A 13037-nucleotide genomic window follows, 5' to 3' on the forward strand; every position below is an offset into this window, starting at 1 on the left:
ATCTATCTATCTATCTATCTATCTATCTATCTAAGCAAGCAAGCGAGCAGGCAAGCAAGCAAGCAAAAGTGAATAGCCCTGGGGCAGACAACGGGGCACTGATATTACACAGAAACCACAAAAAGCCTTAAGAATTCTTTATGGCAATCTACCACCCAGACAGTGCTAAGGTTGATGTGATAGAAAAGTCCATACAAACCAAGTCTTAGTATTCCTCAGGGATTACTTAAACAAAGAAAATAGTAAGAAAAGTGTCAATTTAGAAAAACTAGCATGGGGAGATGGCTCAGCAGTTAAGAGCACTGACTGCTCTTCCAGAGGTCCTGAGTTCAATTCCCAGCACCACATGGTGGCTCACAACCATCTGTAATGGGATCCGATGCCCTCTTCCGGTGTGTCTGAAAACAACGACAGTGTACTCACACACATGAAATAAATAAATCTTTAGAAAAATTAGCATTAAGGACCACCACTGAGCAAGCGAAAGAATAAAAAGTCACCATGGAACTAATAAAATACCATCTCAAGAGATGAAAGGACTCAAGTGCTCTGAATTAAAAAACAAGAAGTAAAAGAAGGTGACTACCTGGAGTGGCAGCCCAGGGAAACCAGCATCTTTTACTAAGCAAAGAACAGCAGTTAAAATGTAGAGTATTTTAAAGCTTGGAAATAAGCAAAGTGAATGAAATCAAGTAGGTAGGTTTAACAGAAAACTGGTAGGTAGAGGTGAGATGGAGAGGCTCTATGTGGCTCTGTCTTCTGCAGTACAGGACACAGCCTCCAAGCCTGAGAAGGAGCAGCCAAATGAAATTGCAGGAACTTTCCTGTGGTAGTAGGTCGTAGCCCATGAGATTTACACAAGGAGTCATTATTGCTAATTGAAAACTTCCCCAAACACTCTAAAACATGAAATACAGTTGACAGCCACTATGGAAACCTGGCTGGGCCATGCACACAGGAAGTAACATGAACACCAATATTACCGTATTAAAACTTAAGAAAAGGGGATGCAAGTATAGATTACACTTGTGTAACTTGCTTTTTGCATCCATTCATCTCCTAATCCAGCACTCACACCATTCCACTCCACCAACAGTCCAATTTCTACTGAGTTTAACAGTGGAGACACCTCTGTGGAATCACGACACCTTACTGCTAGGTGGCTCTTCCTCTCTGCAGGAAGAAGACCTCAGTGCTTTCCTCTTCGATAAGAAAGAAAGGTCACCACCCACTTCATTCCAGAAGGGCAACTGTCAGATCCCCAGGTGTCAATAGTTTTACATGTGAACCAGTGCACCAGAATAATTTTCACCAAATAAATAAGACCTTGCATTTTGGGGTGCATGATCTGTAATTCTGCACTGCAATTGTCTGACCCATGGTACAGCCATCAAACCTTGATATCAAAGCAGGAGTGTGGAGACAAATGAGAATCACACTAGGAGCTTATTTATAAATGTATTAAGATTTTGAGACTCTTTTTTCTTCCCTACGAGATTTCTTAATTTGGGGACTTAAGAGAGGGCCCAATTGTTGAGGGCACTTGCTGCCCTTTCAGAGATCATGGATTAGCTCCCAATAACCATATATGGTAGCTCAACTCCAGTTCCAGGTGATTTGATATGACACCTTCTTCTGGCCTCTACAGACATCAGGCAAGTACATGGTATAAACACACACACACACACACACACACACACACACACACACACACACACAACACACATGCATATACAGTATATGCAGTTACTCATGCACATACATAAAATTTCAAAAAATTAAGACTTCACAATTTTAACAGTTCAAATAATAAAATCTTGGACAAAGAGGACTGCATTCGTGATTAGTTCTCAAATCTCTAATCTAGGTCACCTAACCTGTGCTCATTATTTAACTTCAGCTCAAATGTTACCTCTGCAGTAAGAAGTTCCTCACAAGGTACACAAACTTTTTCACACAATAGTGAGAAGAAAAGCCTTCTAATAAAAAGGATCATTTCAAATCTAGTAGAGTGGGGAAGAAGGGTGGAGGACCAGAGAACGGGGCAGGCGAGGACAAGACCACTGTAATCCAACAGGGAAGGAAGAGAGTTGGTCAGGAAAGGCAGTTTTACCACAATCTAGGCAAAAGAAAAGGGGGCATTTTTAGCTGTGAGTAAACACAAGTGGCTTGTGGACTTTTGTATCTGGATGAGGGACAGAAGGATTGATGATGAGGTTAAAAACTCACAGACATGTTCGGTTCCTGAAATTGGCCTTTTCTGATAATTATTATGTACTTACATTACTCAGCTAGGCTTGCTCAAAGCAAAAACACTTTACACTTTATAAATCGCATTATACTTGTTAGTATACTCTATGAAATAAAATGGTAGAAAATTTCAAGCAAAAGCACTAAGCAAAAAGGTAGCAGAATTGGAATTAAAAATTGAAATTATTAATGTATAGTAGTCGAAGTATAGTCCATTTGGCTCCTGATTAACGTAGTTAACTATATAAGGTCTACCTTTGACTAGGTTCATCCTAACGCACAGAACCATACAGCAAACCTTTTTTACCCTCAAGAAGTACATAAGCAAATGCAGATGCCCACACAAACACCTATAAAATAAGTCTGGAATAAACATCAGGAAAATGATATAAATTGAGAACTATAATCCAGAAAATAAGCACTCACTTCTAACCAAGGTACCAGGAGAATACTGGTGTATATAAGAGGTCAAGAGATGTTGATTCTGCAGGCATTATGGAAGGCCTGGGCAAGGCTTTAATTAAAAGACTAACAAAATTTCATAGGGAAAGATAATGGCAGAAGGCAGGCCAACAGAGGGAGAAGGACGGACAAGACAAGCCTCAGAAGGCAACAGCAAGGTGATGCGGTAGGAAAGAATGCTAGAGGAGCAGGAGGTACTTCAGTTCACTGAGGATCAAACTAAAAAGGCAAAGGCATATGAAAGCAAGAGCTTGCCTCTTGACAAGGTAGTTCAGGGTAAACTGATGTTAAACTACACTAGATAAACTGGAGTGTGGACGAAGTGTTACTCTACAGCCCAGTGTCAATCAGTCAAATGCCAGAACTAGGTCGGACCAGAATGCCAAGAAGTGTCTAAGGTACGCACAGGGACTGTATTTGGATGGGGACGCATTTCCTGAGAACACAGCACCAGCTCAGTAGTATCTGTCCTCCCATTACTCCCTGCACATTACTTTGTCAATCCACAATAGATCCCTCATCAAAACAGGACACCTTGCAAATTCTCAATCTAAATTGTGCTGCTGTTCAGACAACCAAGTGCTTAGTTACTCCCGTTTCACAAACCCAGGCATATTGCAGTTAATCTGACATCTCCAATTTTGCTTTTTTATAACTCAGTGCTTTTATTTTAGATACCACTTTCCCAGTTTACAAAATATGGCTTTACCCAGTACCTTGCATAGAAAACTATCCAGTTTCCTTACACACACACACACACACACACACACACACACACACACACACACACATCCCTTGCTGAAAAACTGTATTTACAGCAGGAAGTTTTTATTGGGCAGCAATCAACATACTTCCAGAGTTACTTATAGAACCTGCTACATCATAGGGCAACCTCAAAGCTGCTTCTACATTTACAAAGTTGTGTAAGGGGTCTAGGTTGTGCAACAGTCAGCACTGAAATCAGACTCTGATGTATTAATAGTTTTAACACCTAAACAAGCTTTACGTTTATTATTAGATTCGAAATGAGGCCCAAATCGCAGGTATTCAAAGTATTTCATGAACAGCTTGCTTATTTGCTTGAGAAACTTATTAGGATGCTATTTTTAAGTGGGGACTGATTTTTTTTTTCTTTTTGCTACAAATGTACACGAGGTCACTTGAAAATTAGCAGTTGTGATCTTGGACTTGACACAACTGAAAAAAAAAGAAAAAAATCAGTAGTCAGTCAGCATACCCACTGTATGCTCACACCCAGAGCACTGACCTGTCTTGCATTACTATCCAATCAAATAATCCCAGCATACACGTGGCAAAAGTCGCCAGAGTCTACAGTGCTTTAATGACCCCGAGAAGAATTGCCCTGCCACTGAGTCATGTGACCTGACTTACTAGGACTTGGAGGTTGAGGATGTTTCAAAAAAAAAAGATTTTTTTTCCTTTTTCAATTTTTTTTTCTCCTCAACAGGCTGTCCCACTTCGGGGTGCGCCTTGCCAGGGCCTAGACGGAAGCGTGCAGGTCGGGGAGGTGGGACCAGGGAGAAAAATCCGGACTGGGGCCTGTCACGCTCTAATTCGCTCGGCTTTTCTCTCACTCCCCGGGCCGCAGAGACAGACGAGGCGGGGCCCCGGGGACGGCCATCCTGCTGTCACACTCTCCGGGAGTGGCAAACGGCTGCCGCCGGCTGGGCTGCAGCGGGCCCGGGCGAAGCGGGGAAGGCCCAGCCAGGCCGCGGCCGCTCGCAGCGCCCACGTCACCAGCGCCAGCACTGCGGAAATGGAGCGGCGGCCAGGGGACCGAGGGAGGATGGGAGGAAGGGAGGCGCCGCGCCGCCCGACCTGTACCTACCGGCGCCACCGCCGTTTGCCCCTCCTGCCCGCTCTGGGTCTCCTACAGCCCGCCGCCGGCCTCACCTGTGTCGCCGATGATGATGTACTTGAAGAGATAGGCGTACGCCATGGCCGCGGCCGCTCCGTGCCAGGCTCACGGCTCCTCCTCCCGCTGTGCGCCTCCTCCGCGCCCTCACCGGCGCCGCTCGGCCGCGAACCCGGGCCCCGCCCGCCGTCGGTCGCCGTCAGAGCCAGCAGCAAGGGCCGAGGGGCAGCGGGACGAACTGACAGCACCGAGCGCGGATCGCAGCGGCCCAGCCCTTCGGAACAATAACAGCCGCGGCGCCTCCGCCCCGCCTCCGCGCCGACCCGGAAGTGCTGCCGCCGCCGGCGCCGCCGGAGGAGAGGGGAGGAGCCGTGGCCGCGCCCTCCGGTCGGAGTCCCGCCTATCCCGGAGCCCCGCCCACCAGGCTGGGTGTCCGGGCGTCGCGAGGAGACCAAGCAGGCTAGGTTAGGTTCCGCTCTGTGTGTGTGTGTGTGTGTGTGTGTGTGTGTGTGTGTGTGTGTGTGTGTGTGTGTGTGTGTGTGTGTGTGTCTGTGTGTGTGTGTGTGTCTGTCTGTGTGTGTCTGTCTCTGTCTGTGTGCTTGTGTGTGTAGTGTTTGGGGAAACTAAATCGGGAGCTAGTAATTGTGGTATGCCCCTATAATGGAATACTATGCTGTTATGCTGTTCCTTAAAATATGTAAAACAAAAAAATCTGTATAAATATTGAAGTAGATATACCTTTGCATGCCATTTATCAGACCATAATTCTAAGTGCCATGTTGTATATTCATGTAATGTATACGATATGTAGCTTAATCGTGTTCTGTATATGTATTGTATGAAACACTGAAATAAATACCTGATATTAAGTTACACGATGGAATTGATAAGAAGTGTATGTGTGTGTGCAGTTCAAAGTTTTTGCCTTTGACTCTATCCTGTATATATTGTTAGTGGTACCAGCAAGAAGCAGACTTAGTTCTTTAAAAGCCCAGGTTTTGAAGAAGGGGGAGGACAGAGTTTAACTATCTAAACAGTTTTCTGGAGAGATTGCATCTGAACCAGTTACCGGAAAGCGTGTATCAAAAGGACAAAGGTTATTACAAGCCTGCCATGCATTTATAATCTCAGCCCTTGGGAGATAGATAGAGGAAGGAGGGTCAGGAGTTCTAGATCATTCTTTACAACACTGAGGGGTCAAACATGGGACCCTGTCTCAAAAAAATGTGTCCTGAAAATGAACAGATAAAGCACCTGCCAGGCAAGCCTGTCTTGAGTTCATTCTCTAGAAACCACAATGGAAGGACACCCCCCCCACACACACACACCACACACCACACACACATCACACACCACACACACACACACAAAAACACACAAACAAAACACACACACACACACACATCACACACCACACACACAAACAAAACACACACACACACAAAACACACACACACACACACACACACAAAACACACAAAACCAACAAACAAAAAAAACAAACACAAACATATCACACACACATATCACACACACATAGCACACACACACACCCCCACACACACACACACACATCACACACACAGATATGCACATACACATCACACACACACACACCACAAACACACCACACACACACATACCACACAAACCACACACACACACACACCACACACACACACACAAACAAACCACCAACCACAAACACACACACACACACACCCCCCCACCAAACACCCAAAACACAAAAAACCAAACCACACACACCCCCACACCCCCAAACAAACACACCACACCCCAAAAACCACACACACAACACAACACACCCAACACACACACAAAAACACACACACACCACACAAACACACACACAAAACACATACACCACACACCACACACACACATACACCACCACACACCACACACACACACACACACACCACACACATGCCACACACACACCACACACACACACACCACACACCACACACACACATACAAACCACACACACACACACACACCACACACCACACACACAAAACACACACACCACACACCACACACACACACACACACACACAGCACAACACACACACACAGCACACGTGTGCGCGGAATAAAGCAGAATGGTGCTCATGGATCTGTTCAGGGGATTTAAGAGTTGTGTAAGGAAGCTAATTTAGTGCTTCAAACCCTCTTCTGTTGGCAACAGAAAGAAACACTGCTGGAGGAGGAATGAGTGGGCTTTGTGGCCAGCCTCCTGCTGACTGTCATTGCTTTCCTTTGGGAATCTGCCATTCTGTGATTATAGATCATGGCATCATGCTAGGACGACTGAAGTTGGTTGCTACTTCATTTGCATCACTGACAAGCAGAAACCCACTAGGCTTTTCTTCATTATGTGGGATGTGGTTTGCTAAAGGTTCAGGAATTTGATGTGAAAATCTGAAAATCTGGTCCACTGGTCTTTAGGGCCTTCCCCGGGTCCTTCAGGTTTCAGGCTGTTTTGTGCTTCCTATCTAATTGACTTCACCCAAGTCATCTTTCCTGAGACTGTTCAGAAACTCAAGTCCTTACTCTTAGAGTGTGGTCTTGACTATCTCAGTCCCTGAATGACAGCTCTCTAGAATGTCTGTATCCTCCTTTGGAATCAAGAACATTCCCTAGAGCAGACAGCTAGCCAGACAAGTTGCCTGAGTCAGGCCATGTAAAGCTATACACATATGAAGTTTATATAGGAGTCCCAAGGGGAATTATGAAGGGAAAGAATTAGGTATGCAGGGAAAAAAAAACCCAGAAATATATACACAGTGCTAGAGGCAATGTGGTATAAAGAGCTTAGAAAACCTGGCTTCTGGTCTTGGCTCTCTCCTGATTGGATGACTGTGACAAATTGTTTTTGCCTCTCAGTGTATGGATCTGTACAAGGCTGAAGTTGGTCATTTAGGAGGCCTACTTTACCTTGGAATTTGCTCGGCTGGGTGTCTGTCCATTCTCCAGATGTAAACGTACCAGTTAAGGCATAACCCTCCCCCTCCCCGTGAGGATACCAGGGCCACAGGCGTCCCTGGTGTAGTGTTCATGTACAGGGCCGTTGTTTTTTTAATGCACAGAGATCGCAGTGGACAGCTTCAGCACAGCAGTATGATCAAATCAGAGTGGGGACATGGTTTTCTTTGTTTTTGAGTGTTTTGCTAGATTATTGTGGACCTCTTCTGGTGTGTCTAAGACAGCTACAGTCTACTCATATACATTAAATAGATAAATAAATCTTTAAAAGGAAAGATCAAGCCAGTTTTGGAGCTGCTCATTGTGCTACCCACCTGTAATTCTAGCACATCAAAGACTGAGGAGGAAGCGTGGATTGGAGGCCAGTCTGGGTTACGCAGCAAGACCCCAGTCTCAAAAAGAGGGCGGGTTCTTCCCTCTATGTTTTTCTGTCCCTTATAATAGTATGTTTTATTTTCTCCAATCATATACATTGCCTTGAATTTTCTTGTAAGGAGGGATACAAATACATGCCATTTAAGACATTTTAATTAGCTTATAAAACCCAAATGTACTTTTCAATAAAAATTCCCCAAACTAAGTGTTAATAGACTTCCTGGGATTTTCCACTTGAATTTGATTTTCAGCTACTTTTGTTCTCATAGGAATGAGCTCCAGTCACCTCAGTCTCAGTCTTACATCATCTCTGGTGGCTTGAGGGTTGAAACTGTGGGATTTAAAGATATTCTGACTATGTGTTTAAATAACTCCTTGTTCAAGTTCTCTTTAACATTTAAAAGTATACTGTTTTTGAATTTTGTAGTCAGTGTCCCAACACAAATTTTCGGCCTCCATTTTCTCTGGTTTTTGAATCCAGAGATTCTGAGAGAGGAGGAAGGAATGTAGGCTAGGAAGGAATATGAAAGACTGTAATTTTTTCTTCCTAACTGGTCTTCTGAAATGCTATGAAAGAGATAATGTATATATTTCCATTTGTACAATTTTATGGGAGGCATTCTTTAGAGGACTACGACCCAGAAATAACCGAGAACCACGTGAAATAGCCTCTCCCAGCCATTTCTAAGCAACCTATAGAAATGATTTTCTAGCAAATACTTAATAAGCTCAGCAACAATTCTGGAGGAAGAATGAGCTTCAAAGTACTTTACCACTGTATCTATTGAAAAGCTTGGGTATATGTTGCTAAAAACTATATCTTAGTCTCAATCTAAACTGTCCAGTGAGGAGCACATGCACACAGCAGCCAGTAGTCAACATCGAAGGCAAACCCACACACCTATGTTCCTTCTCACTTTTCTCAAAGAACTGCAGGTGTGAAATGAGCCCACTAAGGGGTTTCTTGGAGGACATCAGGGTCTCACTGCACTGAGCGTGAGTAGAATTGGCTAGTAAAGGCTCCAGGAGAGGGGCTGTGTTATCTTAGAGGCCTGCACTTTCTCCTGGGAGATGGGAGTGGGTTGTACAGACAGAGCGTCTTCAGGGCATTAGTTTCTACAATGGCTGCCAGACCTAGTCCTCCAAGTGCATCAACCCCTTCACTCTGCTTGGCTGCTTTGTTCATTTGCCTTTTCCAGGATAATGGAGGCGACATTCTTAGCATTCTCTGACTCATTTAGAATCTTAGTTACTTCTCTACTGCTGTGAGAAGACACCATGACCAAGGCAACTTAACCTAGTAATAGTTTGCTGTGGGCTCGCTTTCTGTTTCCAAGGGTTTCGTTCATGACCGTCATGACAAGGAGGGTGGCAGCGGGCAGGCATGGCACTGGAGCAGTAACTGAAAGTTTTTCTCTTGGAACAGTACTTACAAGGTAAAGAAAGGGAGCTAACTGGACTTTATGTTTTAACCTCAAAACCTGCTCGCAGTGACACACCTTCTCCAACAAGCCCGTACTTCCTAACCCTTCCCAAACTGTTCTAGCCACTGGGTACCATGTATTCAAATATAGGAGCCTAAGGGGGCCTTTCTCATTCAAAGCACCACGTCTTTTTGCATGACCCATTGAAACCACTTTTCTATCTACTGTCCCATTCTGCTCATTCTTTAAAATATATATGAACTGGGGTTTGAACTGGGGACTGAACCCAAGACTTTGCACATAAAAGCAAGGCTCTACCACTGAGCTACAACCCCAGGTTCCAAAATTTGAAATGGTAAGTTCATATCCTTAGTTAGTGTGTAAGAAACTTGCTTGTATGTGTAAGCTAGACGTTCTGGGGAATGTTCTAAGTGAATGGGTCGGAGGAACAATTAATTACTGAAATGACAACAATCTCATTTCCATAAGACAGCACTTCGTACATATTTGAAATAATAATTAGTAAAAACTTAAAAGCAAGTTAAAAACCAGAATAGTGTTAGCTCCCCCAGCCCCCACAACTCTGAAAGAAGTTGTCAGGAGGTGGTCCACTGTTGGATTCTGGGAGACCTGAAATGAAGTCTGTTTTTTTCCCAAATGACTAATTGACCTTGAAAACCTCCTCTTCAAATCTTCCATGTGTTCAGCAGAGATAGTCTAGCTGCGAACCTACTCGAGTTCCTGCAGATAGCACATTACTGAAAAGCACATTACTGCTTGGAGAAAGCATGCATGCTCTATTTCACATGTATGGTTCTCTACAGTGTATCTGACAATATTAAGAGACCCAGTCCTTCCAGGGATCTCAGCTGAGGTAGGGGACTTGATTTTCAAGCTGGATTACACAGTGAAGAGCCGTCTTTAAAACAACCACAACAACACTGACTGCTACAGAACCAAGCAATTTGATTGATTGATTGATTGTAGTGTGTGTGTGTGTGTGTGTGTGTGTGTGTGTGTGTGTGTGTGCATGTGTGCGTGCATGTCCATGTGCACACGGAGGCCAGAAGTCAACTTCAGATGACTTCAGGTGCCATCCACCTCATTTCTGTAAGACAGGGTCTCTCACCGGGACCTTGAGTTCACTGTTTTGGGTAGACTAGCTGGCGGGAAGCTACAGAAATCTTCCTGTCTGCCTCCCTAGTGCTGGGATTCCAATCACACCACTTCTTACATAGGTGGTAAAGATTGAGACGGGTCCTCATGATTGTGTGGCAAGCACTTAACGAAATAAACTCTCACCCCAGCCCATTCTACAGAACTTTGTAACATCAAAAACAGAGTTTACTTTATGCCTTGTAAGTTGGTGTCAGCAGACCCAAGACCTCACCTCCTATTTGCCTTCTAAAACTGTTGTCATTTTTAGGATTTGGTGCCAAGGATGCCCACTGCCCATCCACGTTAAGCACATGCTCCATTGTTGAGCTGGCCTCCCTCATTTACCCACCCCTACCTTGTCTTGAGGACGTCCTGTGTTTTGTGTTAACTCTACGTATTCCTTGATTTGGAAAATTAGGGTTTATGATGCAGCGCGTAAGGGACATACCTCATGTGTTCCAATGTGTTTTCTTTTCTCTTTATAGAGAGTCAAATGTTGTAAGGAGGGAGCCTTCCTGTCTCTATTCTCAGGGCACATGAGAAGCTAGCTCTGTCCCTGGGAGAAGTGAGCCCAGAGAGACCCGTCCTTGCTGTCTTCTGTATGAGACAAAATAAATGTTACAGAGGACTGTGACGTCACAGGTTAGCACTCTTCTATATCCTCCCTTTGCTGTATAATCTCTCTGCTTCAGTCTCTTCCTGATTCTTGACATAGGGAATGAGAGGAAAATGGCCATGGCAGAGGCAAAAATCCTTGTAGCTTGGTCAACCAGGCACGTCTTCAACTTGTTCTCTGACCTCCATATGTGAAGTGTGGAATGGCATATACAAGCACATTCTCTCTCTCTCTCTCTCTCTCTCTCTCTCTCTCTCTCTCTCTCTCTCTCCACCCCCCCCTCTCCTTTTCCCTCTCTCCCTCTCTCATCTCCCACTCTCGCTCTCACGCTCGTCTAGCTATAGTAGGCCAGGCTAACCTCAAACTTGTAGCCCACCTGCTTCTGTGTTCTGAATTCTAGGATCACGGACATTTGGCACCATGCTTGTCTTTGATCTTCACTTGCTTCTTAATTTAGAGAATCTAGAAGTCATTTCTTGAGAACCTAGAAAGGACGAGATATGCCTTTAATCCCAATATCTGTGAGGTTGAGACCGGTCATTGTGAATTCAAGGCAAACCCGGGGCTTCATAGTATTAGGCCAGCGACAGCAATGTAGCCAGACCCTGCCCCATCCCCAAAAAGAACTACAGATGAATAGATTGTGAAAAAGTAAAGCATAGCTCCAGACAACAAGAGCATTTTGGTTTTTGTCACATGCTTTTTGTGCATCAAGAGTTCGTGGTGGTGGTGTGCCTTCATATTCCTACATCTTGGGTGGTAAAGACGCAAGGATTGGGAGTTTGTGGCCATCCCCAGCTCAGGGTGAGTTGCAGGGTACCCTGGGTTACAAGACACCCCATCTCATAAAGAACAACAAGCAAAATAAAATCTAAAGCAGAAATCTAAGAGTAGTTTTGGTGGGAGTTCTTGTTTAAGGCACCACTGGTCGACATTTCTTTCCTCAGCCAGGGCAATGTGATGGTAATGGCTGTTGGCAAAGGTCTCAGTTCTAGGCCAGGTGACTCTCTCCTTGGGACTGACTGAGTGTCCTCATGGCGAGGCATCAGATTCTTCCAAAGTGCACATTCTAAATAAACCCTTTAAACATGCTTAAAAATGGCTTTAAAACATGCTATTAATTCTGTGTCCAGTTGTTCTCATAGATCGGCCACAGGACAATGCAGGTGGTGGCGTTAACACCAGAGGCACAGGTCGAGTCATCTTGGTACCTGGCCATTATAAGCCCAAAGACATAGAGAAGTGACAGGTGGTTCCAAGCTGCCCAGTGTGGGTGCTGGAAACTGAAGTCAGGTCCTCTACAAGAGCAGTACACGCTTTTAACTGCTGAGGTCCTCTCAAGCACCTCACTGTCAATATTTTAAATAAAAACTGGAAAATAAAAACCCGAGATACTTTACTCAGTCCTATCTGCCTCTTCTTTCTAACGTATTTAATTTTTTAGTGTGCTACTGATGGGTTATATGTGAGTTATGCTTACGCCGCAGGATCTAGAACTTGGACTCAGATCATAGGACTTGGCAGCCAGTGCCTTTATCTGATGAGCCATCTTGCCAGCCCCATTCTAACGTCTGTCACTCCTCATGTGATTATGTGTATGGGTTTTTACCGATACCGAGGAAAGGCTGAGTTGGGGATACATTTAGATCCGTAGACTATATTTCCCCGGCCATTGTATGTAGAGTTGAACTATTCTGACTTAGTCAGTATATGAATGATTTCTGACACTCTGACCCCATGTGCTGGTTCACATGACGCATTAGGTGGGGACCTATCACCATAAACACATGCCGTAACATTTTATTTCTTATCTTTGTTCTTCCCTTTCTTTCTTCCTTCCTTTTTTCCTTCCTTCCTTCCTTCTTT

The 13037-nt window shown here is 44.5% G+C and overlaps 1 protein-coding gene across 1 annotated transcript in view; it reads right to left on the minus strand.

Moving 5' to 3' along the window:
• Positions 1-4908, minus strand: part of Rab2a (RAB2A, member RAS oncogene family) — a 64128-nt gene extending 59220 nt beyond the window's left edge. The window contains exon 1 of the mRNA XM_032906149.1: positions 4627-4908. Within this exon, the coding sequence (XP_032762040.1) occupies positions 4627-4672 (46 nt within the window). The 5' untranslated portion in view covers positions 4673-4908. The remainder of the gene's footprint in view (positions 1-4626) is intronic.
• Between the last annotated feature and the right edge of the window lie 8129 nt (positions 4909-13037).

Source organism: Rattus rattus, chromosome 1, assembly GCF_011064425.1.
Source record: "Rattus rattus isolate New Zealand chromosome 1, Rrattus_CSIRO_v1, whole genome shotgun sequence".
Lineage (NCBI taxonomy): Eukaryota > Metazoa > Chordata > Mammalia > Rodentia > Muridae > Rattus > Rattus rattus.